The sequence below is a fragment of the Larimichthys crocea genome, chromosome XVII, assembly GCF_000972845.2.
Source record: "Larimichthys crocea isolate SSNF chromosome XVII, L_crocea_2.0, whole genome shotgun sequence".
In the NCBI taxonomy this organism is placed as follows: domain Eukaryota; kingdom Metazoa; phylum Chordata; class Actinopteri; family Sciaenidae; genus Larimichthys; species Larimichthys crocea.
This window is the reverse complement of record NC_040027.1, coordinates 20,134,373-20,160,392: the sequence shown is the minus strand read 5'-3', so window position 1 is coordinate 20,160,392 and position 26,020 is coordinate 20,134,373. Positions and strand designations below refer to the sequence as shown.

The 26,020-nt window shown below is 38.5% G+C and overlaps 2 protein-coding genes across 2 annotated transcripts; both read left to right on the top strand.

Annotated features, from left to right (window-relative positions):
- The first annotated feature begins 248 nt into the window (after positions 1-248).
- Positions 249-16,216, top strand: LOC109139317 (collagen alpha-1(I) chain). The gene is made up of 60 exons (XM_019262613.2): positions 249-272; positions 729-767; positions 908-961; positions 1,112-1,165; positions 1,888-1,995; positions 2,163-2,208; positions 3,466-3,519; positions 3,607-3,651; positions 3,758-3,811; positions 3,966-4,010; positions 4,093-4,146; positions 4,229-4,273; positions 4,351-4,404; positions 4,485-4,529; positions 4,643-4,696; positions 4,794-4,838; positions 5,016-5,069; positions 5,165-5,272; positions 5,368-5,421; positions 5,529-5,582; positions 5,669-5,713; positions 5,810-5,863; positions 6,068-6,112; positions 6,299-6,352; positions 6,739-6,792; positions 6,885-6,938; positions 7,166-7,219; positions 7,382-7,435; positions 7,540-7,584; positions 7,851-7,895; positions 8,475-8,582; positions 9,081-9,134; positions 9,287-9,340; positions 9,525-9,578; positions 9,709-9,816; positions 10,040-10,093; positions 10,182-10,289; positions 10,829-10,879; positions 11,163-11,216; positions 11,354-11,407; positions 11,516-11,569; positions 11,685-11,792; positions 11,876-11,929; positions 12,291-12,344; positions 12,554-12,607; positions 12,692-12,745; positions 12,877-12,930; positions 13,084-13,137; positions 13,224-13,277; positions 13,386-13,439; positions 13,533-13,586; positions 13,665-13,718; positions 13,827-13,844; positions 13,969-14,031; positions 14,221-14,406; positions 14,545-14,683; positions 14,788-14,894; positions 15,345-15,425; positions 15,527-15,736; positions 16,009-16,216. Exons 3-60 carry the CDS (start codon positions 933-935, stop codon positions 16,159-16,161), a joined length of 3,864 nt encoding a protein of 1,287 aa, XP_019118158.2. The 5' UTR covers positions 249-272; positions 729-767; positions 908-932; the 3' UTR covers positions 16,162-16,216.
- Positions 16,217-18,194: 1,978 nt separating this feature from the next.
- Positions 18,195-25,725, top strand: soat1 (sterol O-acyltransferase 1). The gene is made up of 16 exons (XM_010743839.3): positions 18,195-18,332; positions 19,174-19,319; positions 20,262-20,320; positions 20,873-21,021; positions 21,194-21,253; positions 21,421-21,528; positions 21,632-21,917; positions 22,095-22,173; positions 22,300-22,384; positions 22,469-22,514; positions 22,611-22,740; positions 22,877-22,974; positions 23,060-23,158; positions 23,329-23,464; positions 23,583-23,728; positions 23,829-25,725. The coding sequence occupies exons 2-16, from the start codon at positions 19,175-19,177 to the stop codon at positions 23,904-23,906; spliced, it is 1,704 nt and encodes a 567-aa protein (XP_010742141.3). The 5' UTR covers positions 18,195-18,332; position 19,174; the 3' UTR covers positions 23,907-25,725.
- Positions 25,726-26,020: the final 295 nt, after the last annotated feature.

Below are 26,020 nucleotides of genomic sequence, written 5' to 3'. Positions count from 1 at the left end.
AACAGTCCCAAGAGCAGCTTTTTGTGGGGTTCTTCTGCATCCTAGTGGTTAAAATGGCTCAATGCAGCCTTGAATCAGAACTTTTTAAATAATGTAATCTTAACTCATCCCGTTTTCCACACAAACAAACATTTGATTTTCCTTCCACTCAGGGCTATCAAGGTGTTATGGGCAGGACTGGGCGGACAGGATATAGGGGCCCCGTTGGTCCTCCTGGGATGCCTGCCATTGTTGTATTTAAAACCTCTGAAGAAGAGTGGGAGGCTTTCAAGGTAAGCTACTATTGTGGCACCACCACTCACCTGTGCTGCTACACACTTGTTTGAATATATGTTAAATATGACTACTGATCAGGTGAAATAAGTGGCTGAATTAAATACAGTATACAGAAAATAAAAAACAACACATAGTTTGGTTTTCGCATGAATATTTACAGTGTTTGTTTGTGTATTTGTTTGTTTGTTTGTGTCAAAAATATATTTAATATATAATGATATAAAGGTGTTAAAACATTATTATTACAAGTTTGTTTAGATATGTATTTTATAAATATTTTAACTGGGTCAGGTCAATGTTTTTTGTTGATAATTACATTGTCACGTTCCCATGCTTGAGTTATTGTTCTGATATATATCTGATATAATCAATGCAAGTCTGAGTAAGGATCATATGTGAGAGAAATATGTTTACAATATAAAAAACATATATTATCTGTCATTTCCTCACAGAAAGAGAAGTTCTATAAAAAGCTGATTTCTACCTGGCCGGTAGGTGTTTTTTGAATGAACGTAATTGGAATTCCCTCAACTAACTACAACAACGTAATGTATTATTACTTTATTTGCAGTGTGTCTGCTGCAAAAAGTACATATATACCATGATAAGACTGTGTTTTTTTCATCTTCAGAAACTTAAGGGGCCTCCAGGGCCGCATGGACCTCCTGGTGATGACGGTCCAATTGTAAGTAGACAAAAGTGTTATTGATTACTTCAAAAGACAACATTTATATCATTATTATATTATCTTTTATTGAGGTTTGATTATATCATGACAATACCAAACATACAGACTGTAAAACAACTCTTGTTCTGTCCTTATTTTATATTTCAGGGGCCACCTGGAATTCCTGGGAAACAAGGACGAAAAGGAGTTCAAGGGAAAATCGTAGGTATCTCTACTTTATTGTTAAGCTTTATGCACAGTATATTGTGGCACTACTTGTGATAACACCTTCACGTTGAACACTTGACTGTCACTTTGATTGATTATGGACTGATTTATGAAGAACAACATAAAGTTAAACTGCAAATAATGTGATAGTGTGATAGTCTAACTACAAACAAAACAGAAAAATGAATGCTCATGTTCTACTGACTTAGCAAATATCACAAGGTGGTTACTGTGATGCTGCTACATAGTTGGCGTTACGAATGGTTGCTACAGCATTTAAGTTGTATAAGTGTTCAGAGCTGCTGCCACAGTATGATTGAGTGGTTGCTCTGGATAGTTGCTGGAATACCTGGGTGTCCTAATACACAGCACTACTTATTATATTTCTTAACAGCATAAACAATAGCAATACAATAAAAACACATAAAACCTGAATATGGTACAATACAATAAAGGGCAGCTGTGGTGGGTCACTAGTTCGATTCTCAGTTCCCTCTATCCAGTCAAAGATTTTTTGGGGAGGCAGTAGCTCAGTCTGTTTGGAACCAGTGGGTGGCAGTCCAGCAGTATGGAGTGCACTGGTAGCTGGAGAGATGCCACTTCACCTCCTGGATGCTGCTGAAGTGCCCTTGAGCATCAAACCCTAACTGTGCTCCATCAAAGTTCTCATGAGAGCTAACCAAGCAAACTGCATTACATGTTTTGTTTTACCTCAGGGCAGTCCTGGACCACAGGGTTTGCCGGGTCCCCAGGGCCGACCCGGAGAAGAGGGGACCCCAGGAGGGAACGCTGATCCAGGCCCACCAGGTTTACCTGGAGAACAGGTAAATCTGCTGAGAGACATGTAAAATATGTATGTATTTGTAATGCTATTAAAAGGGTCTTTTATATATTGGTTTATGTATTTTCACCCATGTATGCATGTGTGTATGTGTGTGTGAGTGCAATGCTAATGCAGCTTAATAAATTCACTTTGTGCTTGTCTCCATAGGGGCCCACAGGCTACAGAGGAGAGAAGGGCAGCAAAGGGGAGCTGGGTGAGTGGGTAAGATTGACCTGGACTTCTAATGTTATGGATATTAAAATTATGGAGGTCAGAGTAAAGACGTGTGAGAAATTAATGGAAAAAACTGCATAAATGAGTAAAGAAAGATAACAAATGCAGATGCTTCCACACAGGTGCAGTGCATGGTACAATGAGAGAATTTAAATCCATTAAAAACAAATCAAATCAGGTCAAATTAGTTGTGATTTTGCATCAAGGTGGTAAGAGGAAAATATCAAAGTGAGTTTGAAAGAGGGTTCATTGTAGAGGCACAGACAACAGTTTCAATCACAAAAACTGCTCAACCAGCGGTTTCAATAGGGATAGTAACTAAACTGACATCTGCATTTAGATCTATGGAAAAGACATCAGTAAACAGGGTGGTCAACAGCACACATTTGATGACTATGATGTGTAAGGAAGACCAGAAACAACTGAGTCTGACATCAATACAGGACGTGGTCAGACTGCCAACAAGAGCAGTCTCAACAATTACATACAGAGATATTACAGTAGGGCTGCAGTAGATAAACTTTTCCTTAGTCCAGCGGTGTAAAAACTATCGGCACCGGTTTACAGATATGTGGAAAAAATTATACTGTCAGATGAGCCATCCTTCACCATATTATTGACAAATGGCCAAATACATGTGTGACGTACACCAAGAAATGCACAGGCCTGAAAGTTGCTCTATTCAACTTAATGATAAAACCCTGATGGGATTGGTCTTTTCCAGCATGGCAATGCCCCAATCCAAAGAGCTTGAGTATGAAAATGTCATCTCACCTAATCTCAACCCCATTAAACACCTATGAGATGATGGACTGTACTCATTACCACCATCATCAAAACATAAAATGATTGAATATCATTTGGAAGAATGGTGTTCATCCCTCCAGTACAGTTCAGAGACCCAAGGTGCATTGAAGCTGTTCTTGTAGCCCAACACCTTACAAAGACACACATGTTGATTTTTCCATTAATTTGTCACTCATCTGTATATACGGTATACCTGTATATCTATCTCTCTGCCTAAATGTCTATGTATTGTTGCATTTTGCTTTTTATTCCATGCAGCTCTGTTATCCTGTTTTTAGTTGCTCATATTCACGTGTCGAGTTGTTAGCACTGGGTACTACACAAGTATTGTGCAAACACTGAAAAACTTTTGTGAAGTTGTCACTATATTGTCCAACAGGTAAATTCTATTTATAGTTATTTGTCAAAACATTTTGTTTTCTGTCTTTAGGGTTATCAAGGGGAGCCTGGTCCACAGGGGAACAGAGGTCAAAAAGGAGACAAGGTCGGATTCTGCATGTTCTGTACACTTTTTCCTGCAGTAGAGAACCGGTACATGTGATTTTAATCTTCCTGTCTTTTCTGTAAGCAGGGAAATAAAGGAGTCAGAGGCCTCGCTGGTGTCCCCGGCTACATAGTAAGTAACTTTTTGTTATTGATCGCTGTTAAAGTGAAATATTCATGACTCATTAATCACGACATTTGTGTAAACCTGCAACATCTGAACTGTCTTATGTTTGCAGGGACATCCTGGAGCCAGGGGTCCTCATGGTTTTCCAGGACCATCAGGACCTCAGGTCAGTGTCAGACAGCTCATTGGGTGACAATTATCTATATGAATAACAATAACTATATATAAATATACTCCATCTTGATCATCAGGCCCACAGCCTGTTGCTTTTAATGATAGCGATATCTTGTTTGATATACTGCTGTGCTGATTATTTTCAGGGAGAGATTGGAGCTCCAGGCTTTAGTGGACCGCCAGGCCCACCTGTAAGTTTTCTAACATAACATACAATCATAAAAAAAAGTCTTCATAAAATAGAGTACATTTATTAATCTGATTTCTGCTCAGGGGAAAATGGGACCCATAGGAGTAAAGGGTCACATAGGAGTTAAAGGACCTCCCGTAAGTGAGCAACTAGTTGATCAATTTGTAATCAAAAATTTGTAATATGAATACAATCGTGAAATAATGTTTTGTCAATCAGGGTCATCAAGGTGAAATGGGCCCCAGAGGAGCAGCTGGACTACAGGTGACATGACACACAAAGACTGAATAATGATAATCTAATGATTAATCTTTAACCTGTATATACTTGTATTGCTTCAGGGAGAGCCTGGTCCTGGAGGCATGGTTGGGTTTCCCGGCATCCGTGGCCCTCAGGTATAACGAACCATGTTGAAGCAGTGATATTTTCCAGTTTTATCACATGAAGACAAAAAAGAAACTTTTTTTCCTCACAGGGAAAGCCAGGACCAGATGGACCTCCTGGTCCTAAAGGTGACCCTGTGAGTACATTTTAAAGAGAAACAACCAGAAACAAAAGTTGTAAATGCAGCAGTAAATTGTAGCCTTCACTTTAGGGTCACTCTTGTCATTTGCCATCTGTGTGTTTCACCAGGGTGATCTAGGAGATGAAGGGGACATAGGGGAACCTGGACCACCTGGACTTAATGTAAGACAACAAGGACAAAAATTACCAGCGAAGATATGAATATATGAATCCACATGCTTGTCATGTTGGAGTATTTGTTTTTTTTTTCTCATTTTAGGGAGCCAATGGGAATCCAGGAAAGCCTGGACCCTCAGGTGATCCCGTAAGATTACTTAAAGCAATTTCAATATTGACTGCAGCTAACATGTTTTCATCAAATATACTGTATGCAAATATTTAATGATCTTATATCCAGCTGTAACAGCCTTTTTGGCTCCTAAATGTTGATCTTAATGTGCATTTTTTTCTGTTTGTGTGTGTGCATGCTTTTCTCCACCAGGGGGCTAAAGCCAAGCAAGGTCAGAAGGGTGATCTAGGTTTTAAGGGAGACCTGGTGAGTTTAATCTTTCCTCTCTATCTGTTCAGTTGATTGCTGGTCAGTTCATTGATTGGATCATTGAATTAGTTTAACAACTTGTTTGAGTGCAGGGACCTCCAGGGCCTCCAGGAAAACAAGGATCTAAGGGGCGTAAAGGTCCTTTAGGACTTGAGGGACTTGGAGGACCAACAGGGCCACCAGGACCTCCTGGATATAGTGTGAGTGAAATAAACTTTATCATGAAGACATGTTCGATGTCGATCATATTGTGTCTGTAATAACCAAGTCTTTAAACCTGCCTTTATCATTGTAGGGGTTTGATGGCATCATGGGGGAGCAAGGAAAGCAGGGAAAAGATGGACTGAAGGTCGGTTTATAGAAAAGTTAAAGAATCATGACTTGCATGTTTTTGGAAAATAAATGTTTGTGAAATTGTGAATGTGCATGCGTTGACATACATGTTTGTTACTGCAGGGAGATCGAGGACCAAGCGGTATTCAAGCAGTTCCTGGGCCTCGAGGCGACAAGGTAGGACAAAGATGGGTGGTAAATAATTGAATTAATGTGTAGTGAATGGAAGAAAAAAAATTTAAATTTAATTTTTCCTGTCAAAGGGTCGAGAAGGTCGGGCAGGATTTTCTGGATTGCCAGGTCCAATTGTGAGTATGAATTAATGAAGATTAAGCTTGTTCTAGACAGTAATCAGTAATACGCTAAATAAATATGATTCATGTGGTTGTATTTTCTGTTTTCAGGGAGAAATGGGAAAATCTGGAGAGAGAGGACGTGAAGGAGAACCTGGTATTAAGGTTCCTATAAGGCTACCCTTCTTATTCTGTGACTATGGTGTTCAGTCCAAACATCACAAATAGTTTTACAGTATTTATTATTTAATGGCTTAATGAGTTTAACACAGTTAGGTCAATGCAAAATGAATATGTTAATGTAAGTTAGTATTGTCTGTGACTGTGAATGAGGCTATGTGTTTTTATATGTCTACTCCTTTTGTGTAGGGAACACCTGGAGTCCCAGGAGTGACTGGACCTAAAGGCCAAAAGGTGATCAGAATTACAGTATATAAATATTGTCAGGTATTGTGAAATAAACTTATTGAAATCATGTCTCATTTGAAAATAAGGATGATGTACTGTTTTTTTGTAATTGTATTAGTCAAAGGATGTCATATAACCTTTCACTTCTAATAAATGATATTTAATGCACTGTGTCACTGTGTCCCATCTCAGGGGTTTCATGGTCATTTAGGTAACAGGGGTCAGGATGGACCTCTTGGATCTGCGGTAAGACCCCCAAACAATGTTTTAGCATGCATATTTCTGTCTTTGTCCGATCACACTTCACCTCATAGGGTTTATATTATATAAATGAAGCCTTGGCTTCCAGGAGAAGAAAGACGTTTCAATGAAATGCTGTGTATGTTGATATGACTTTTTCAGAATCCATGAAGAGTGTATAATTTATTTATTTTTTTGTTTGTTTGTTTTGGCCATGTAATTGATATTCCTGGAGATACACAGCACAAACTATATAAGAAAACTGTTGATGAATGCACCAACTTTAAAGATAGTGGTCTATATTTGATTTGATATTTGATATGATTAATAAAGAGGTAACCAGGATAGGAATGGATATGTGATAAAATATCAAAATATCATCTTTCATTTAGGGGCCCATTGGTCCAAAAGGAATGAATGGGGACACCGGACCTCCTGGACCAAAAGTGAGTTCACTCATCTATAATAAACAAGTAAATGTGCTTGCCTCACAGTGTCAAAAATCAATACCTGATACTCTACTACATATTTTACACAGGGATTACCTGGGAAGACTGGAGCTTCTGGCCTTCAAGGACCTGTTGGGAAGAGTGTGAGTGTTATTAGATTCTTATTGAATGAAACAAAAGGTCACATGTTTGTCAAGAGTGAATTGGAAGATCTGTATGGAAGCAAGACACTAACTGTTAATGTCATTCATGTGTAGTTATGTAGCCGTACCACATCACTTTAGGCTACTCAGCATTGTAAAATATATAAATATGTGGTGCTGATGGAATATCTTAATTTATATAGCTGTATGTTTGTGTCAATCAACAGGGAGAAGCTGGCAGCCGAGGAATGGAAGGGACACCAGGAAAGCCAGGGGGAAGAGTAAGTTACAACATCATCATCTCGCTTTCTAGGATGTTACACTGCAAACTCTGTCTTGTGGTAGCACAACACAATAAAAGCTCTGATACTGAGATTGTTGAGAAAAGATGAGTTATCTTGCCATGATGATGGTGAGATTAAATGACTGTTGGTTTTCTTTAGGGGGTTAAAGGTAAACAAGGCCCAGGAGGGCTTCTAGGAAGTAAAGGCTTAAAGGTAAGCATTTATTCAGAGCTTCATGTTAATACTACTGTATATCAGTCAGTATTGCATAATGTTGTTTGACAAATGTTGGTCACTTTGTTATATCTGTTGTGAAGGGTAAGAGAGGAGAGGATGGACCAAGGGGGAAACAGGGCAGCCCAGTAAGTGAATTATTTTATGTTTTTTTTTTCACTGCTACAGTTTATATAGTGCAAAGTCTACGTTATATTATGATATCAATTTTATGATAAGTTTGAATTAATTACATTACTACTTACCACTCTTAATGCTGAGCTGAATGGTTCCTCTTGTCCAACACATTTCATTGTATTTTTGACCTTGTGTTAACCTCCATATGATAAATAAACCTGAAACTTGAAACTTTTTTCTGCTGTCTTTACTAACATCATGTCTTGCTGTCCTTCAGGGTGAGATGGGCATGGCTGGACCACAGGGATACAGAGGATCTGTTGTAAGAGTATTTCACTTCCTCATTCATTAAGTCAACATGTATTTGATTGAAATATTGTCCTACCATGACTTTAATACATTTTGTGCTGACAGTGTGTGAGTGTTTTTCCTGCTCACCCATATAACAGATGTGCTTTAGATTGTTGAGAGATTTGTAAACTCTTAATGGAAAATATACAGTAGATATACTTCCCTTTTCTGTCACTTTTCCATTCATTTTTCATTTATTTCAGTCATTATTAGTCTTAAGTGTGTGTTTTCTTATACATACTATGTGCTTACCATTGATTGACCACACTTTTTTTGGCACTGTGCACTTCTATGCAGATGACACTCGACCCTATGTCACACTTACTACTAAAAACTCTACAAGCAGCAGTGAGCTTATTTTACAAGACTGTTTCTCATGCTTTAAGTTTTTGTATCTATTTTCTTATATTTCTAATATGAGTCAATTGAAAATTGAAACTTGGTGAACAAATAAACCTGACTTGACCTGAAATTTGTCCTGATACACAAATAGTTTGTGTTTTTCTGTTTTATGAATACATATTTACATTTACATATTTTTTTCTACCAGGGTGTTCAGGGTAACATTGGACCATGGGGGGAAATTGGGCCCCGTGGCCTTCCAGGTGACCCAGGGCAACATGGTCCAGTTGGCCCCCTTGGAGTTCCAGGTTACCCAGTAAGTTTATTTTTATGCTTTTGTTGTCAAGTATAATCTTGCCTGAGCATAAACAGAGTTGTCCCTGCTGTCTGTAATAATAAACTTAGTATAATAAATAAAAGTACACAAAAACTTTCACCTGTGTCTGACATCTCCATTTTACGAGAGAGAAGGTGTCCAAATTATCCCAATTTTGATCTCACTTCTGTTAGGTGCCATTTGTTATCCAGCAACAGTCGGGCACATGTTTTGGGAATGATTAGATTTGACTACATTCTGGGGGCTTCTAAGGCCTTCTCATGTATTTGTGGTAAACAGTTGAGCCTAATCTAATTACTACTATTTTCGGGATTCCCATTGAGGGTGTAGACATCACTACATCCCTAGCTAACCCTACAGCATTTGCCTCTTTTATTTCCTGGAGACATGTTCTCCACAATTGTTATAATATATGAATATCAATATGAAGTCCATTAGTCTTTTTTGTACAAATGCTGCTCTACTCTCTATGTTTAGGGTAAAGATGGACTTCAAGGACCAACTGGCTCAGCTGGTGTCAAAGGAGATAATGTAAAGCTTTTCTTTTGTACAGCTACCTTGAACATGCTTCAGATATCTGCAGTTTATGGCTGTTCATATGTGCCAGAAAATGCTGTAAACAAGAAGTTCGATAATTCATCACACATCACAGTTGTTTCTGCTTGTCTCTGTCATCTTTTCAGGGATCAAGAGGAATTTTGGGACCAGAGGGAGTTGCTGGTCTCGATGGTGAGGAGGTAGATTGATTAGACTGTGTTTGTCACAGATTTGATTTCTATCTTTTTCATTTAACGCAATACAAACGTGCTACAATGTCAGATTTTCTAAAAACACAGATTTAAAGACCTTTAGGTTTCACTTCACAAAAAGACAACTATAACTTGATCATGTGTACGAGTAACCCAGGGCTTTTGTGTTTAGGGTCCAGTTGGACAGAAGGGACCTGAGGGGCCAGTTGGACAGAAAGGCTTATCTGTGAGTAAATTTCATTTTGTGTCATGGTGGATCATTTTTCTATTGCATATTCCTCATGGCCCCTGTCAGTACATCAAATATAATTGTACCAATCAAAGTTTGAAGCCCATTTATTTTACTTACATTTTAGGGAGACAAGGGGAACACTGGACCTCCTGGACAAAAGGGGCCAAAGGGAACTGAAGGAAACAGAGGTAACCAAGGGCCACAGGGAGCAAAGGGGCCACCAGGGAAACAGGTGGGTAGGAGTTGTTTCTAAAGTATATTTTATGAGAAAATTGTAACCCTTCTTACTTTTATACAGTGCGAGATAATGATCTGCATCCTTAAAACTTCTAGTCTGTCAGGCAGCCACTGATGTCTAAAATATTAATGCAGACCTCTGAGACTAACTGGAGTGTGCTGATGAGTGTGAATTAAAATAGGACACGCCTGTCTTCACCATCAACCCTCTTTTGCAGGGATACAGGGGTGCACGAGGAGACAGGGGGAAACTAGGTGTTCCAGGGCTCAAGGTCAGTCTTTTCCAATCAGAGGCAATGTAAAAGTCTGCAAAGTGATTGTTGAATGTTTGGTATAGAGTCCAACACGATTTATTCACAGGGTGAACCAGGTACCAGAGGTCCATCAGGCAGACCTGGACAGTTTGGACCAGGTGGCAACACTGGGGCAGCAGGGGCCAAAGGCCATAAGGGGCTCCAGGGACACACTGTTAGTAACCCACTTGAATTCTATGATTGTCAATGATTGATGGTCAACAACTTCACATTCTATTTATCTGTATTATATCCTTGGAGCAAGCTTGCCTTTTTTGTCTTAAAGGTCCGGTGTGTAAGATTTAGAGGACTCTCTATACAGAATATGGCAGAAATGGAACATAATATGCATAACTATGTTATCATTACTGTATAATCACCTAAAAAAAAAAATGTTTCCTTAGAATTAGACTTTTATATCTACGGACATTGGGCTTCTTCCATTGAGTCCACCATGTTTGTAAATGGACAAACTAACAAACACTGGGTCTAGATATCCTTTCCAGGTATCATACACCCACTGTAGTTTCTCTTTTAAACTAGAAAGAAGAAGGGTTGCAGTCAGCTACACACAAAGATGCCACTAAATCCTTCACACTGGTCCTTTAAGTGTCAGTGGTTACTAAAACGTATACATTATATATTTAGTTGTGATTCAGGTAATTGCTTTTAAGGGATGCTGTATATAATAGTGTTTATACCTTCTGATTTCAGGGCCCCCATGGCAGTATAGGTCCCCCTGGACAAATTGGACCATCAACACCAGTATGTGTTATTAGATTTAATATTGCATAAACATGTTTAACACATAATATTCAAGAGAAACCCCACAGCATTTACAGCATTATATATATGGTTGTGTTGACTTTTATGAGTTTCATCCCAGTTATACGCAGGCCATCCTGATCTTTAAGTTTACTACAAGTGCAGCCACTAGATGGTAGCAAAAGCAGTTTCTCAGCATGTATTTTTGAAGGTGCATTGAAACTATCTTGATTTAATTTAATCAAATAGGACAGAAAATACAAATTTGTGTCTTTTTTTTTAGGGTTTGCCAGGCAACAGAGGTGTTGAAGGCAAAAAAGGAGGTCTTGGACCAAAGGTGTAATGTACCATTTATTCATTTGGATGCAGTGAAATGTATCAGTGCTGCAAGTTTGATCTGTCCAGCTGTAAAGGTTCACTTAATGAAGTTTTCAGAATTTCATGATGTCTCTGCTGTGTGTTTGTGCAACTCAGGGAACTCATGGTGAGAAAGGAAAACCCGGTCTTCCTGGTATCAAAGGAGAGATGGTAGGAGTTCATTTGCAGCCTGTGGGCATTGGTTTTCTGGTCAAGCATATTTAATGGTGTGTCTAAAGATGTAACCACAGTGACAGAGTGTCTGTGTGTAATCCCTAGGACATTAGAGGTAAAAAGGGTGCAAAAGGAGAGCCTGGGACCAGAGGAATAATGGTGAGAAAACATAGTATTATCAGCTTCTCTGTGTTCGTGATTACTCTAGTATTCTATCATTTAAAAAATCAAGTCATATTATAGCATAATTTATGTTTGTGAGTGTGTGTTTTAGGGGACTGTGGGAAAGATGGGGTTCATTGGCATTCCAGGTGCTAAAGGTCGACCTGGACCTCGTGGTCCTCCAGGTCTTCCAGGAACTAAAGGAATTCAAGGGTCAAAGGTAAGAGGAAGCCATTGTTCAGCTCAGATGAAAATCTAAAATATAAGAAGAAATAAAACAGCTGTCATAATGTTTTTATAAAGGGAAAAAGAGCCCAGCCTGGAAGGAAAGGAAACAAAGGAGCTCCTGGAAAAATTGTGAGTTTGATTTTAATGTGAAATAATGAAAAAAATAAAACAAACACTGGATACAATTGTTCTGATTGAGATAACTTGTGGTCTTTGAGTTAATCTCTACTTCCCTATCTGTCAAAATCAGACAACAAACACAGAATTGAAAAATTATAGCTTGTACAGTACTTTATGCTAACATATCTGGATTGGCCTAAGATCCCCCATTCACACATTTTTTTATTACATTTCCTGAGTAATGTACTTCATATCATGAAATGATGAACAATTCAGATCAAAAATGAATTCAAGGTAGGATTAAATCACCAAATCAATTTTACCCTTGGCCTCAGAGTCAGTTCATCATCTAATGAAGTCTGTTTTGTAGGGAGCAGAAGGCCCACTGGGTAGACCAGGACCTGTTGGACCACCTGGAAAACCCGCAAGTATCCCTTTTGACAGATAAAATACATACATACATACAATTTATACAGAATCCATTACTACAACCTGAAATCACTGCCCATTTCAAGTATTAAAATTAAAGAAATACACAAACCAAAGAGTTTAGTCTATGTTAAATTGTTGTATTTTAGCAGGAAGTGAGAAATGTTTTGCGATTGGTTTCTTGTCTTGTGATCTTGGTCATAGGGCCTAAGCGCTTTGGATGGGTTGCTAGGGGTTGAGGGAAATCCAGGCGATCCGGTAAGAAAAATGCACCATACTGCAATTTAGTGGGTTTTTAAAAACTTTTTACTAAATTCAGTCCCTCCCATGCTCATCCCAAAGGGTGATATTGGTTTCATAGGTGCTCCTGGATTACCTGGCAGGCCTGGCAAAATGGTAAGCTCTAATACAGACATGGATAATATGAAATCCTGCATTATAAAACCAATTTTCCTATATTCCTAAATGTCTAGTGATACTTTGGCCTACAAATTATTATATCAAATGTATCTGTAAATATGTTCCAGGGGAAACCTGGACCTCCTGGGATCAGGGGAAACACCGGAGCAGCAGGCTTCAAGGTACAAAAACATGTCATTTTTTTTAAATTTAAGATAATACTTACAGTGTATTCACTGTGAATATATGTATTAAATTATCATTTTTCATTCATGTAATTCACTGTGTCTGGAAAAACAGTGTGTGTCTTACTGATGTCCTGTTGTGTCTCTCAGGGTAAAGCTGGACCAAAAGGAAAACAAGAGCCGCCTGGACCAATGGGGCCTAAGGTATAATTTGTTCAGCAGAATATTAATAAGATCACTAATAATTAACTGAATAATTTCTCGAGTAATCATCACTGATCTTAATACAGGGTATTCCTGGACTGAGAGGAGAGAAGGGCGAGTCTGGACGTACTGGGCCAAAGGTAAAAGTCAGACACAGTGCACCAACTAAACTGTTTACCACTTACTCTTACTATATTGTAATTGTGAAGCAGTTTTTAATCTGTCATCTGTCTTTTCTTCACCTACAGGGTTTCCCAGGTAAAACAGGTATACTGGGTCCAATCGGGCCACCTGGGCTAAAGGTTGGTTGAAGCTATTTGAAATATAAAATAGTTTTAAAATGCAGAAAAGGCCTAAGTTTTGTTAATCTTCCACATTACTAACTTTTTTCTCAGGGGAATCCTGGTTTGCAGGGGCTAAAAGGTCAGAGAGGTCATAAAGGAAAGCTGGTAAGATGTGTTTCACTTCTCTTTTCGCATTGTTTTTAGTAGGTAGAAAGTTATTGATCAGCTGACTGATTTCCACAGGGGCATACCGGTCCTCCTGGTCCACGTGGTCCAAAAGGCTTCCTTGGACTTCCTGTACGTACTGTATTTCCTGTACCCCATTTTTTTTTCTTTTTTAAAAAGCATAAAACCTAAAAAACAAACATCTTATTACAAGTTATTTCTGTTCTGTCTTTGTTCCAGGGTCAGCTTGGAAAGAAGGTGAGAGACAGCATTCTGAAATTGGAGTTATAGTATTAAGTGTTCACTTTGGCAGCACTTTAAAATGATTTCAGACGCTCATCATTTTTAATTGGCTCTATAACGACCTTGGTTTCCTTTACAGGGGATGAAAGGTGTTCAAGGTGGGAGTGGACCAAAGGGAGTGAAGGGCAAGCGTGGACCTCCTGTAAGATATTTTGCTCACATGATACAAGTAAACAAACAAGTGAAAAAATGTTTGACCTGATAAACACACATACTTATCTGTATCATACTGTTAGGTTTTAACATATGTTTGGAGCATGTTGGCAGTGAATACTGCTTAATTTCAGAGAGGTTGTACCATGCTCTGAAAACTAAGTCATTTGTTTTACAGGGAAAACCAGGTGCACCAGGAAAACGCAGACCTACACACAGATGGGGATCAAATCCTCAGCCGAAACCAGGTCAAAGAAAGGAGATACGGCCTAAAACAAGACCCAGTACAAGATCAAGACTGAATAATGTGCCAAGATTGAGACAAACAACCAGCCTCCTGAAGCGAAGGGGAGGACAAAAAAAAGTTGGTACAAGCTTTCTTCTCATGTCTTTAATTACACAATGTTCTCATTTGTTTTGTGTTCAATTATGCTTTATATTAAAGGAGCCGTATTATGATTAAATATGTGCTTGTCTGATTAAATGACGGTTTCCACTGTAGAGGCCAAGGCCGGGGTCTAGTAGATGGTTTCAAGGAGATGAGGAGGCTGAGGAATCCTTCAGCTGGCCCCAGGGAACCAAAGACGACCCTGCCACCACCTGCTACGAGTTGGGGCTCATACACCCACATCTGAATGATGGTGAGGGTCTGAAAAGGCTCATAACCTTTGACGTGATATGAACCTGTTTCAGACAATACACTGTATACCAAAGTAGTCCTAGTAATTGTGCATTTATCTTTCAGGTTCCTTTTACATGGACCCAAACCAAGGCTGTCCCTATGATGCTTTGAAGGTATTCTGTAACTTCACAGCTGGAGGGACAACCTGTATTGACCCTTTACAATCGCAGGTACACTAATTTTCACTTACAACTACACAAAGTGCTGTTTGAGGAATGGGTTTACTTTCTTTTGGTAGGCCATAGCACAGTTACAAGAACATAGAAAACATTAAATGTCTTGTTTTCAGCAGCAAAAACAACATATATGTAAATCCTGCGGTTTTATGCTACAATATAGTTACATAGCATACATTATAACATTTAATTAAGATTACCCTAATTTTTCACAGCAAAGATTTAAATTCACAAAGTTTGTGAGTCCAATATTTGCAGTTTTAAGTGATTTTTCAGCAGACTGCAGAAGTGTTTTACCCAAGGCAGTATGGGCTTGGTACTAAGATAAATATTAATTAAACAACTGATATGAAAGATGGGTTTTGCTATTGATACTGCTATTGATATTTTGATTAATTAAATACATGGTGGTTTTAAAAATATAAGTATTATTCTATTCTTTAGATTAAATTAAGTTGGGAACCAGAAATGGAGAAGTCAAAAATGTCTATCCAGTGGTTTAGTCAGCAGCATGATGAAAACAAGGTAAGACTGTAACGTTTGTGGATATATGGAGGAACATTTAATACATCTAACATCAGTGAGCCATTTCCTCAGACTTAAAATGAAATATCTGTCTCTGACAGTTTGAGTATGCTGGTGTGGATGTTGTCCAGCTGAGATTTCTGCGGTTACACAGCCACACATCTTTCCAGCACATGACTGTCAGCTGTACAGCAAACCAGTCCACTACTGCTGGCACGGCTAATTCAGCCAATAGGATTATTCACTTCCTGGGGGACTCTGGCAAAGAAATTATTTCACACCTTACCACCGTGTCCAAGAAAGGCTGCGAGGTAAGACTGCAATATTTACTTGCTGTAAAAAAAACACAAATTTTGTCAGTTCAGAAGTTTTTCTCTAACAACGAAGGAGATTTAATTAATCAATTGTAGATTTTATGCTGTTTTTAGATGTGATTTAATTAATCAATTGTAGATTTTATGCTGTTTTTAGATGTTTTATGCTACAAAAAACATTTGCCACTGCGCCATGAAATGATTCTGAAGTTATAAATCCAGGAGGAACGCATATCACATATCGAGAAAGTATACATATCATTTTGCAGGTGGAGGTGGCTGTGAAGGTTCGGGGGAGCACAGAACTACATCGAGGTGATATGGAGTTACTTCCTGTCAGAGATCTGGGTGTCGAGATGAGGTCGTTATCTCTTCTTGTGCCTGAGATCACTGTTGTTTTGGGACCCCTCTGCTTCTTGTGACCTATAATGATTGTGTGTGTGTGTGTGTGTGTGTGTGTGCGTGTGTGTGTGTGTGCTTGTGCATGTGTGTGTGTGTAGGTGGGTGTGTGCATGTTGACATTCTGTAAATATCTCTTTCATATAGAAAGCAGGGATATATGGTGTCTAGATATTTTACATGAACACTTTAGTCAGGATTAATGTTGCTGTATTTTATGCATATTTATTGAATTGTCATAAGCTGATGATATGAAGCATTTTATAAACTGTTATTAAATGTTTATGTAGCAACAAAAATGACCTTATATTGTTTATATTGCAACCCAGTGTATTCAGTGTCTTATCATCCTCACAGGGGAATGTTGTGCAATGTGTTTTTGAGCACTATCAAAATAAATTTGTGACTTTGAACATGTGGAATAAAATGTTGTAATGTGTGTGTCTGTTGTAATTCTACTGAAGCTGACCTGCACATTAGATCATGACCTTAAAATATTTACAACTTACTCTACAATGTTTATTTTTGCTCTTTCCACTGTGAGCATTGAACTGTAACCAGATTTTTGACGTGACTACAGAATCTGTAGGTTGAGATCCTTATTAAACTAGATACCTTGAACAATAAAAATGTAATGGAGATATGACTAATTTGTAGTAGGTGTCGAACAGGACCACACAGCAGCAAACTCAATCAAGCCCTGATTTCAGTATAGCTGTGATCCATGAGAACCATTGAACTCTGCTGTGGCTTTCCGGTTTGCGTCAGAGAAAAGTCCTGAAATGTAAATTCCCAGTTTTGCATCACAAGTGCAGTCTGTTTGAATAGAGTAACCACTTACCATGTGTCCATGTTCAGGAATTCCCAGATATGCAAATATTGTTGGGTGTATAATAACCATGGGAACATCTGACACATTTTATGCCTATTTGGTTGTGCACCACTGCCAGAACACATCACAAAGTGGCCTTGTTGTGACAGAAAAGGCCTGAAGCAAGGTAGCTGAAATGGTCTCAGCTCTTCCAACAGACCATATAGAATCGTTCAAGTATGATAACTGTCTTTTTACTAATCATGTTGAGAGCCCCCACCTTGCTCCCCGCCAAATGCACTCATGATCCTTTTTTTAACCTTTAATCATGCACAACACAGTCTGAAAGTAAATCTGTGGTTATGTGTGTCATCAGTTGAAGACGTATTAGATAATGTAGTAGTTCATGATTTTCTTAAATGTGTCCCTGTGTCTTCAGTTAATTCTATTTTCCACGCTGAGCTCATAAGACCAGTTCAATTTGTGATTATGACCCATAAAGCTTTGCTTGGATGGCACACATGCACACTTTTATGCACTTTTCATGCACTTTTATCACAGAATTTGGGGAAATACTATATCATATACACCTCTGAAAGAAAAGATAAACCTGGCTGAATTCAAACAAAGCAAAGTGGACAACTGCCAATCGCCAATGATTTGAATAAATTAATAGAATACGCAAATAAGGGGGAAGAATTTAGATTATTTTTGGTGACAGTTTTCTTCAGATGCACATTTCTACTGAGTCTACAGAGTCTCTTATTTGTTACACATTTAAAACAATACACATAAAACAAAATAACAAATAAAAAGTTTAAAAAATAAAAATAAAAAGTTGACAAAAGTACACAAATTACAGTTACACTAGATAATACATAAATAAGTCATAATATTTCCCCCCTCAATGCTAATCATTATTAATGATCATAATAATACCTTTATTTATATAGCACCTTTATAAACAGACAGGAACACACAGGATAGTCAAGTAAGAATAGCAACAGAGAACCAACAAAGCAGGATAAAACAAGGAAACAGAAGAACATAAAAACAGAAGACGTGTGTTGTTTTATATAAATCAAAATGTACAACATGGCAACCATAAACCTGATGACTTACGCCTCGGTCTGCAGCCCTGCATGTGTGATGGATGTCATGTTTAGTTGCACATGTTTGCTGGGTGTGACGGTCAACACTGTGTTCGCCGATGACGTCGAAAGGAGGAGAGACTTTCCACCAATCAGCGTCCGCTTCCCTGCTCCTCATCTCCACAATGGGGAAGGTGAGCGGCAGCAGATTGTTGTGATTAAACACATCTGAGTTTGAACTCAGCTACGACGGAGGTCGACCTGAGAGGAGAGCACCCGGCGGCTGATGCGAGTATGTATCCACAAAGTCATTCGCATTTATTTATTTATTTATTTTAAATATCCGAGTCGGTGTCTGTGAACCTGAGCGGTGATAGCTAACGATGGACGTCAACAAGTTGGCTAATTTGACTAGAGGTTACCCTGCTAGCAGCCGCGATGTGTCACCGGGACACTTTCCTGTAAACCAGCCAACATGAAGCTGATTTCTGAGCTCGACGCTGTGTTGTTGTTGTTATCTCGTGAATTCAGACTCTTCGTGTCCGCTAACTAAAGTGTTAGCTGTCCGTCCGTCTGCTGGCTGTCATGTGAGAGTGATTGTCAACTGGGTTTGCTTTGTTTGTCCATTTAAATCCTCAATCCATGTGAGGTGGTGTGAGCACTGATGAGATAGGATAGACTTTATTGATCCAGCACCAGGGAGATTCACTTGTTACAGCAGCTCACACACAATTAAGATAAGAAAAATACTCATAAATAAGAAATAAATCTAAGATATACTGAGAATAAAATGAAATGTTATTCACCAGCATGACTTTTTTTTCTATATATTTCCCCTTTCTTATCTTATCTTACTATATACACCTTTTCAAATATGTGGATATGCATGTCGAATCATGTGTGTCATGTATATATCTATATATCTAAAAATTTAACAGTGCTATAGATAGATAGATAGATAGATAGATAGATAGATAGATAGATATACTTTATTTATCCCAAGCTGGGAAATTATAGTGCAGCAGCAGCATCTATATCTATATTAAGTCATGCTGGTGTTAAAGAGTCGTGTTTGCGAGCTGCTTATGATTTATGATGTGATGCGTTCACTTTATTTTTCTTGTTTCTGTTAGGATGGAGAATGACAGCGTCCTCCGGTCTCGCTGCCGAGCCGTTCCCAAGATCCCCACCTTCCCTGATTTGGATAACTCTTTGGATGAGGGGTGTAACCGAGAAGAACATGAGCAAGGCAACGGAGACAACCACGTTACTGCTAATGGTGAGAAAATAAATCTCAACTTCCTTTATCGGGGGCGAGGGAGAGGACATTGACCTTAAGTGATATTTGAGAAGCGATGTGCATGTCATTTCATTTCCTCCTCCTTTTCTTGATTTTAGTGAATTTCCCCTGAAGTGTTGCTCACTGGAACTATGTCATAGGATGAGTTGCTCTTAAGCAAATGTGATGTGACCTTTGGCACAGTTGTTCGGTTTACCAGGGCAAGAAAATGACAGTGTAGAGACTGCTTACTGTGGTGACACAGACAGTAAGTGATCATGTGATATGATGACTGTAAAAACAGTCACACTGACATCAACTCTCTGTGCATTTAGAATAAAAATATTGACCTGTGTGCTTTATGGGTGGAGTGATATTGCTGCTCATCACTGTGATTAACCTCGGTAACAGAACAAACTTGTTCATCATCAGACAGCTGTCTACACTTAATAACCTACAGTAACCTTTTCTGATTGTACATACACACTGTCATAGGTGTGTCCCTTTAGGATATGACTACATTCGAAGATGCAATTTGACTTCTGCTATTTTCCAGACTGTTGCCCAATGACTGAAATCTACAGTACTCGACTATCTAGCACCATATGAAGTATTTCAATCACTGTCAGATTTCAGTCTAGTAATAAAAAGTATTTTACATTGGGCTATGTGTGTTATTAAAAACACCAGAGCCATCTCCTCAAAAGACCCACAGATAGCCTTAGTAGATTATCTTCTGGTCAGTTATTAAAATATTGGACACGGCGTGAATTGATGTTTGCATTTCCCAGGTCGAAGTTCTGTGGAGTCGAGGTAACCTGGCAACTCATTTGGCTCTGTCAATGTTGGCTTTATAATAATATTGGAAGATTGCAAATAACTGTGTTGACATCATTTGTTTTATAACACACTCAGACTTGTGTGTTCTCTTTCCAATTTCAGGAAAAATTGAAGTGGAACATGTGATCAGCAAAAAGCTGCAGCTGAAAAGAAAAGCAGAGGTTAGTCAATCAGTAATGAATGTAGAAAAGTCTCAGTCTGCATGTTTCGAATTAGTCACATCGAACAACCTCTAAGATCTGATCTTGGGTTTCCTCCTGTTTGATATATGATTCTTTTATCATCCCATTTATGTTTTATTTCTATCAGTAGCAGCGTTTTAGCTCTTACTTTATGTTTTATTTATGTTTTAATGGGACATTGTTTAAGACCAAATCTCTGTTTGATTTCAGTCTCTCTCATTCCTCCATGAGCCGTGTCATTAAATCCACTTTGTTCACTCTTGACAGCAGAAAATGTGGATTATCTGTAAACTTAAGCAAGTGTTAATGACTAAAAGAAAGAACAGCATGACCGTTGATAAAAGTGAATAAATACATTGAAATCAAGTTTATCACGTGTTCTGCCTGTGGAACATGATGATTTTCTCATATGTTCACCTTTAACACCAAATCTTTGTTCCAGTTCTCCTTTTTAAGAAGGAACATCATTATTGCCACATAAATAATGATAACTTGATGACAGATCTTTATGTGTCTTTTGCTGTTGCTCAGTACCTGAAGAGTGACCTGATGCGTCAGTTTGACAGTCAGGTTAATGACTTCATGGACAGTCTCATTGAGGAGTCGGCCAGCTTGGAGCCTGCACCTGTACCTGCCGTTTTCTCACCTCCGCTGTCAGACAAGGAGAGGAGCAAACTCAGGTACTGCCTGTTCTCTGAACTATCAAAGCAAATTTTGTTTTAAGTTGTACTTGATACCAGATGTGTGGGGTTTCAGCACAAACTTTCTCCATTCATCTCTTGGTCATACACATGTTTTTTCTCCAGCAGAGACAAATTTGCTGGTTGCTGATGTCACTCTGTTTTCCTTTAGGCATTTTCGGCCTCCTCATGGCCAGGGCAAGCACTTCGTGAGTCGCAGGTCCCTCCTAGAGTAAGTCGACACATTGATCTGAAAAAAATGTAAATATTGCTACCTGAAACCTGAAGTGCACTGAAACGTTTGTTTGACGTAGTGTATATCTTTGAGATTTCTGCTGCTTTGGTTGTTTGTCCACCTCAGTGTGGCTGTACAGAGTCTAATCATCTGTTTTTCTGCAGTGAGCTGTTTGAGGTGAACCACATCCGGACTATCTACCACATGTTTATCGCCCTGCTCATTCTCTTTATCCTCAGTACACTGGTGGTAGATTTCATTGATGAAGGCAGGTAATGTACTGCTGTGTATAATGTTTTACCTTGTCAATTAAGACACTCAACTTGCCAAAATTTAGCTTTTAATAATTATTTAAATTGTCTCCTTCTACGTCAGACTGGTGCTAGACTTTGACCTGCTGGTCTATGCATTTGGACAGTTCCCTCTGGTGGTGTGCACATGGATCTGCATGTTCCTGTCTGCTTTGCTGGTTCCCTACACCCTGTTCCAGCTGTGGTCACAGACTCAGTCTGGGTCTTCTCGTCACCCAAGGTTGCACAGTTTGCTGTTCGGCTCTGTATTCCTGCTCTACCAAGCTCTGGGTCTGGGATTCCTGCCTACATATGTGGTGGTGACCAACAGTTTGCCACCTGCATCCTGCTTCATCATTATCTTAGAACAGGTAGATGACCAGCACGGCTGATTTTTCTTTTTGTTTGATCAGTCGAACCACATCCACAGTTATGTTATATTGTGCCAAAATTGATATATAGACACACCTTCCCTTTTTGAATTGAGTATGTAGACAAGAGTTGTAATCTACTGTACAAGACTTTATTATTTGATTATTTAATTCCAGGTGCGTCTAATGATGAAAGCCCACTCCTTTGTCAGGGAGAATGTGCCAAGAATCCTGACCTGGGCTAAAGACAAGAGCAGTATGTAACTTTCTAGCAACAGTATCCATGTCCATGTTCTTACTTGCCAATTCATACAATTTCTTCTCGTAGCTAATGTGTTCCTTTTTTCTGATGTTGATAAGTAGTCTCTTCTGTCATGTATAGGCCCCAGCCCAGTGGTCCCTCAGGTCTCTCAGTATCTCTACTTTCTGTTTGCACCCACACTCATCTACAGAGACAAGTACCCCAGGTAAGCAGATCCTCTCATTGTTTATACATTTTTCATACAGCAGCTTTGTGTGTTTGGTAAAAAAACTTTTCTTACTTAATTTAGGAATCCAGTGATCAGATGGGGCTACGTAGCCACAAAGTTACTTCAGGTATCAACCTCCTTCACATTTTGAGGCTAAACTTATTTAATATTGCAAGCAAAAGCCAGTTTTGTCCTGACAATTTGAACTATTCCCACCCCACAGGTACTAGGCAGTCTGTTTTATGCCTATTACGTGTTCGTGCGGCTGTGCATCCCTCAGTTCCGCAGCATCAGTCTGCAGATTTTTGACCCGAGGGCCATGGTCCTTTGTGTCTTTAACTCCATCTTGCCAGGTAAGATCGGCAACTAGTTTATGTGTGTATGTTTATACTCTCATCAACAAATACCCTTTCATACACCCCTTGCTCAGACTAAAGGGAGTGCAGTAGTAACACACCAGTCACAGTTTCTGTCTTTTTTCATTTGCAGGAGTGTTGGTTCTCTTCCTGGCATTCTTTGCCTTCCTCCACTGTTGGCTTAATGCTTTTGCTGAGATGCTCCGCTTTGCTGACAGGATGTTTTACAAGGTACCTCAGCTGTCACTGCCAGCTACAGCATTTTTTAAATGAAGTTTCTATCTTTGTCTTGATTCATTTTGTTACACATCACCAGGATTGGTGGAATTCAACCTCTTTTGCCAATTACTATCGCACCTGGAACGTAGTGGTCCACGACTGGCTGTACTACTATGTGTACCGGGACTTCCTGTGGGTGAGTAGTTTTGCTATTTCTGGTTTTCATTTACTATTTTCAAATGATAGAATAAATTATAAATTCACTACGATTTTAAACACATTTTTCAAGTTACTACTAATGACCAGATTAAAGCTGTGCGCCACTGTTTTTTGATTTGTTTGTTCTGTCTGTCATTGTCATTCTAGATCTCTCAGAAGCGTTTCAGACCAGCCGCCATGCTGTTTGTTTTTACGGTGTCCGCAGTGGTCCACGAGTACATTCTTGCAATCTGTTTTGGTTTCTTCTACCCCGTGCTCTTCTGCCTCTTCATGTGTTTTGGAAGTATGGAAAAAGAGCTCCCTCACTATTCTCACACCAAAATTCAGCTAAAGCTATTAAATATTATTATCAAGTTATCTGTATTTATCTTTTCATAATGCTTCCACCCTCTTTCTCGCAGTGATGTTCAACTTCATTTTACATGACCAAAGGAAAGGACCTATCTGGAACATTATCATGTGGACAGCTCTGTTCCTGGGTCAGGGAGTCATTATCTGTCTGTACTCCCAAGAGTGGTATGCCCAGCTCTACTGCCCCCTGAAGGAGGTAAACAAGCAGTATTGCCTTACAGCTTCTCCGAGCATAGACACAAATTTAGCTTCATGCGATGATGTTTTTTGTTGTTGTTGTTTTGTTTGTATTTCAGCCTTCGTTCTTTGAGTTACTGAAGCCTCGCTCCTGGAGCTGTCAGAAAGGCCTGATGGCGGACTCTAATAGGCTCTGATTTATGTTTGGACTACTGCAGAGGACCTTCACTGATCACTTTAAGTTTGACCAGCCTTTCTGTTACTGTCATAACTTCTGGTCTTTCGTGTTTGTTTTATTTTGTTGCACTGAGGTCTACCAAAATGTTCTTTACTCTAACGGCAAAGTCAGAGTGTTGCCTTATTTGCCCATTTTATGTTTTCAAAAAGAAAATTCACATAAAACTAAATGTGAACTCTTTTAGTTTTTATGTATTACTAATTTTTCGTTTGTAATCCAGTTATGCTTGGCTTGATCAACTGTGAAACCACTTCTTGTGCCAATATGATGGCAGCTGAATACAAACGGTCACACTATTCAAGCATCATTTGCATATGCAGTAATAGTTAATATTTAACAAAGGTTGCAATTACTCCTCTTGTATAAATACCATTCAGTGTGTTGTTTGGAAAGACATTCACTGCCAATAACATTTATTTTGTAAAATGGCCACTTTTTGGGGTTTTGTATAAATCTATGACAAACTGTGGCGTCCTTATCATAACTTCAAGACTGCAGTCAACTTCCCTAAAGAGGAATATGAATGTGGCATTTGACACGCTGATAGAGTTGGGACATTAATTTATAGTAAATTTGCAACTGTGTAATGAAGAACATAGACAGGTTGTAGTACATATAAACTGATCCCAAATTTAATACTAACTTCTCTTTATCTCAAACAAACAAATCAGAGGTGACAGTTCTGCTGTATGGAGTTAATATATTTTGTGACTGCTGAATGTATTCTTGATGATTTGAATACTTTCAGTTGAATTGCTTTGCACACATGTTTGTTATAGAGTGTAAATTATGTTTTATTTTGAGCATTGTTGACCGTTATGTGAAGGTGAAATCACTAAAGAATAACCAACTGTAACTGTTGCAGCTGGCTGCCAGAACGTTGTAACATTTAAAGAGTGATGATACTCAAATAGCACTAAGGGCTACGGTTTGCTTTGTCAGATTCTGACTACATTACATGAGACGGTGTTTGTTTAAATCATACATTTTACTGAACTGTAAATTCCACGCCAAACTAATGGAATAAGGAATATATGCTCTCTGTGCTTTTAGTTCATGTGGTCTTGAAATAACGTGTGCACACATTTGTTGTGTTTCGAGGAATTCACAAAGTTATTGCACAGTTAATGGTGCCAATTCTGACGTATTTCAATGCAGGGAGAGACCATGTGAATAATGAGATGCACAATGTAAAGTAAAGAAAACCAGCAATGGAAATCTCTGCACTTTCCAAAAAACTTTATGACCACAAGGTGGCACTGTATTAAAAGCTTTTACTTTTGATCTTTCCTCTGCTCAATTTGACTGTGGATTGTGATCAGGAGCAAGAGAGGCTTCCCTAGAGTCCCTTACCAGTTTTATATGAACCAATACAAGTACCAGCAACTTATTTTTGTAATATGTACAGATAATAGCAGACTTATTGGAATACCCTGTGGTACTTAATACTGAGAAACTTCTGAGAACTCCACATTTGGCTGAAGCTTTAATCTCGCTTTATGCCTTTGAGATTTTGTTAATAAGGATAATATTTATGGTAGTGAAAAGAGCCAAGTTATAGAAAGGCTGTTTATTTAGATAAGATAATTATTTTTGGGAGCAGAGCATTGTCTGCTTACTTACTGTCATATTTGTGCTGATTGTGATCTCTGATCTCTGATTTTTTTTTCTGGCCTTGGATAGCTCATTGTGTCAGGTGACAATTTTATGAATCAGTATGTTGTTCTATTTTTGGATGTAGACACAACTATTAAGAATTAAAAATGAAGTATGACCTCTTTTTATGTCTTTATTTTTAACTTTGTTACGATATGAATTAAATGGTTAATAATTAGCATTGATTATTTAGAGTTGGTTTGCACATAATCAGATAGAGTACCAATAAGATGAAGCTCTATTCAAATGTATACAGTGTAATGAAAGCTATAGTCTATACATTTATTTATGTGGGTATGTTATATTACCATAGGTTCATCAGCAGAATTGTTGTATAGTTTTATATTATTGGAATAATTATGTACTTGTACAGCAAACATAATCTCTAATTGTTTTGTTTTATTATACATATTGAGG